At 43.2% G+C, this 4,155-nt stretch overlaps 2 protein-coding genes across 2 annotated transcripts in view; both read right to left on the bottom strand.

Moving 5' to 3' along the window:
- LOC110892500 overlaps nucleotides 1-332 on the bottom strand; it is a 528-nt gene extending 196 nt beyond the window's left edge. The window contains exon 1 of the mRNA XM_022139660.1: nucleotides 1-332. This exon is cut by the window's left edge and continues 196 nt beyond it. Within this exon, the coding sequence (XP_021995352.1) occupies nucleotides 1-332 (332 nt within the window).
- A 2-nt stretch (nucleotides 333-334) lies between these two features.
- On the bottom strand, nucleotides 335-2,232 carry LOC110894235. The gene is made up of 3 exons (XM_022141430.2): nucleotides 1,560-2,232; nucleotides 1,054-1,494; nucleotides 335-969 (listed from the first exon to the last, which is right to left on the bottom strand). Exons 1-3 carry the CDS (start codon nucleotides 2,131-2,133, stop codon nucleotides 335-337), a joined length of 1,650 nt encoding a protein of 549 aa, XP_021997122.2. The 5' UTR covers nucleotides 2,134-2,232.
- Between the last annotated feature and the right edge of the window lie 1,923 nt (nucleotides 2,233-4,155).

The following is a 4,155-nucleotide window of genomic DNA, read 5'->3' as shown; positions in this document are numbered from 1 at the left end:
TGGTTCTCGTTAACATGTGTAAGCGTTATGAATAATGGTTGTTGATTAGCCGGAGGACTTAGTATTGGGAAGTAAGTGGAACTCGCACCCATGGTTGTCGTTAACAGGTGCACCCCGATACCGTACGTTTGTGCAATAAGAAGTCCTGCAAAGGGGAAGTCCATCCAGTGATTCTCCCCACAACCGGCCACTGAATCCCAAATTAGGCCCTGACGATGCGTGTGAAAATAACCATCAGCCCATGCTTCAAATATTGGGAACCAGATCGATTCGTTCTGATCCATTTCTTGGACAAGGTCCCTCCTAATAAGCCCCCATGAACTCTGATCCATCCCTAAGCCCACAGCCACATACCAAACCCACAATGACCGTCCGGCATCACATCTCGTATGCACGAGACGTACGGATGGAACACTGGCGGAATGTCAGACTTAAACCGTTCGATGATTCCCACGTACTCGTCCCCAATGATTAAAGGAAAACCGTGATCATCTCGTGTCTCTTTCTTCTTAGAACTCTTTGAACGGCTTAGGGTCGCTTTGGGTTTTTGGGACCTTATAACCGACTGTTGTGAGGCCTGAGACGGAACGTACGAGCTGTGGCGAGGTTTATCGTACTTACTTTGTCGTGAACCTTCAAAGCACGTGTTTGCATCACCGAAGGAGCTTCTCCTCAATTCTTCATCTATACGAGAGGCCTCGTCCAACCTTTCTTGTACGTGCTTTGTTGTTGGTCGGCCACGAGTATTTTGTTGGACAACCGGTGGTTTCTTGGTAGATTTCGTTGGAGTCAACACCGCTTTAATCTTTGAAAGCAGGCTTTTTTGCTGAGCTGGGGGGTGCGACTGTAATTGTTGTCTAACAACATCTAGCTCTTCGACCACGTCAAGTGAGTCGTCTATCAATTTACAACTTTGGAAGTTAAGTTTCCGCCAGAAGACGTCTATGTCTTCGAGTTGAATCGGACGCTCTGCACGGTTAAAAACAATATTGTTTAAGTAAAATGAAAAAAGGAAATATATCACACAAGTGTTGTACGTTCAACAATTATTACCTTCACGCATGTACTTTTCTATCCTACAAGCACAGGGCAACCCACAGCTGTGCCACATTTGGCAACCACATGATGAATTAAAGCGCTCCAAGACATCTAGCCTCCTAATTGCCTCTCCATGCAACAAGTCAAGGGCTTTGTGGGATACTTTTCCAAGTAGGTGTTGAAACATCGGGTGTTTGTGGTGTTTCATTGTTTTTTCGATGCTTTCTCGAAAAGTCTTCCTTATTTCACCGAACTGTGTCTCAACTATATCCCGGACACAACCAACTATACGGTCCAGCGAGCTCCTATCTTCGACGTATCTCTTTAAGTTGGCATGTTGGCTCTCAACTCTTTTTGTAGTACGATTACCAAAGTTGCGCCTCTTATCAGTCCACGCAAAGACAAACATCTCCTTATAGTCTTTTAGCCAGTTATCGTACACGTATTTGAAGACTCCTAAAAAGTAAAAATAATTTAATAAAATTTGCATAGGTGAGTCGTATGTTATTAGAAAAACTTACTAGAACGTTTGCACTCCACAAGTCGCTTTCGCATGTTGCGCAAGTGGTAGTCGTAGATGGGTATGGATGGAGACTCAATCAATGTCCCCCAGAATGACATAAATTTCTTCCAGTCGTCGTCTGTGAAGGCACCCTTGCAGTGCTTCATAACATTCTGTTGTATGTGCCACCTGCAAAGAAGCCTAGAGGCGTCTGAAAATACTTTAGCACACGCGCCCATAAGGGCTAGGTCTCTATCCGTTAAAATCACACGTGGCTCCATACATTCATCCAACATTGCCTTAACCCTCTCAAGCACCCACACAAAGTTATCACCCCGTTCTTTACTAACAACGGCATGCGCGATAATAAACGATTTGTTGGTAGGCGTCATACCAACAATCTGGATAAAGGGCATATTGTATATGTTTGTCTTGTACGTTGCATCGATCATCATGACGTGGGGGAATGCACGCCACATGACTCTCGAGTCCTGATGAAGAAAGAAGATCTCTGTTACGATCTCTGTTCCGGGTTCTTCCCGTGTCTCGTAAATAAAGTCGTTGTTCATCAGCACATTTTCTAGTGACTGCATGGGAGTCAATCCTTGTCTTTGTTCGGCTCTAATCTTCGCTACAACGTTTTGAATGTCTTTCTGAACATGAAACCTGTCGGGGTCCTGCTTCCTTATCGTTTGAAATATTTTGCGCGGCTCCATGTTTTGAGCTGTTAGCTGCTCGATCAGTTTCATTTCGCTTGGAGTAAACCTTCGCACAAACGCGTGGGCCGACAGGTCCTCACAAAGTTCGTGGTTATGTTCAATTGTTCTGTCTTTTATCTCCCAGGTTTCATACGGGTGGTTTCGAACAGCTAGCAGGTAAAACGGGCAACCGGTTTTTTTGCTTCCAGCTTTTCTAAGTGTTGCTGTACTCTGGTGCTCACCACCACGATCACATTCAAGCCATACCCTCCCGGTTCTTCCCCCGATTTTCTTTGATCGACGGGTGACAATAACGAAACCATCCGCATTTGCTATTTCTTGTATCCGTTTCTTTAGTTCATCTAAGGAGTTGAAAACCTGTAACATCGACAATATTAATAATAATAATAATAATAATAATAATAATAATATAATAATAATAATAATAATATAATAATAATAATAATATAATAATAAAAATAATAATAATAAAAATATTAATAATAAAATAGTAATTTATACCGTCTTTTTTAAGTACAGACTGTCCAGAATCGGAGGTGCTTCACCACCATATCTACCATATCCACCATAACCACCATATCCTCCAACGTCCGAATTGTTTTGATGAACATAAGGAGTGCCCGGGGAAATGAATTGCTGATGATCACCGTCTCCTCCGTATCCACCGTATCCCCCGTATCCACCGTATCCACCGTATCCACCATATCCACTGTCTCCTCCGTATCCACTGTCTCCTCCGTATCCACCGTCTCCTCCGTATCCACGGTCTCCTCCGTATCCACCGTCTCCTCCGTATCCACCGTCTCCTCCGTATCCACCGTCTCCTCCGTATCCACCGTCTCCTCCGTATCCACCGTCTCCTCCGTATCCACCGTCTCCTCCGTATCCACCGTCTCCTCCGTATCCACTAGCATGGTATGAGTCATCTACAGGGGCTGTTTCATCAACAGGAGGATGCTTGTTCAAATCTAGAAACGGGCTGTTTTGTTTTCCTTGTATACTAGACACAACCTCCTCTTGCTCATTAGAATCGGGAATGCCAGACTCCTCCAAAATAGATAACCGTATCATCATTAGTAAATAATAAACTAAAACAACAAGCAATTAAAACATTTACGCTAATAACTGTTACCGGAACGCCTTCGTGCCCCCACTTTTCGCTAGAATACTGCCCGAAGATATAGTTGCCGTCCCAATATGATGACATTTCAACACTCCGGGATGATAATAACGCAAAGACAAATAAAAGAAGAAACAGAATGTGAGTGTTTGTTTGTTGAATGCTCGGATGTGGACCAAGAACGCACTGTAGGTTGCATTTTATGTGAGTTAAAGACGCCTCGTATAGGTCTTTACTCCCCGTATGCCTTTAAGTCATGTCGGGCATAGTCTCATCATAGTCAAATCGGTCAGTCCAAGACGCCTCGTATAGACCTATACGAGGCGTCTAAGTACCTTCGTATTGACCCTTCGTACAGGGCTAGATTCCCCGTATAAGTTGACTGATGTGACGTTGTACGAGGTGCAGAAGCTGTCGGGAAAAGCAAACCTATACGCCTCGTATAGGTCTATACGAGGCGTCTAGAAGGGTGTGGATTTAGGGAATAAGGTGTCTGAATATGTACACCCTATCAAATATACATGCTCTTATAAAATGCATTGTGTATTTATATTTCATAAATTTACCCCAAAAAAGTAAGATTCTTATAAGAGTTAGTATAACATTTTTAATTATCTATGCCACCCTAATTTTTAAAAATTTCTGGACAAAAAAATGTCCGGTTCAACCCAACCATAACTTGTACTGAAAATAAATTGTCCACTTGGACCAAACCCACTTTGATTCTTTACCCAAGCTGCCCACCCGCCCACTTTGAAACATCTAAAATGAACCCA

This window comes from Helianthus annuus, chromosome 2, assembly GCF_002127325.2.
Source record: "Helianthus annuus cultivar XRQ/B chromosome 2, HanXRQr2.0-SUNRISE, whole genome shotgun sequence".
NCBI lineage: Eukaryota > Viridiplantae > Streptophyta > Magnoliopsida > Asterales > Asteraceae > Helianthus > Helianthus annuus.
Note: the sequence above shows the minus strand (reverse complement) of the source record. Positions and strands in the feature narration are given on the sequence as shown.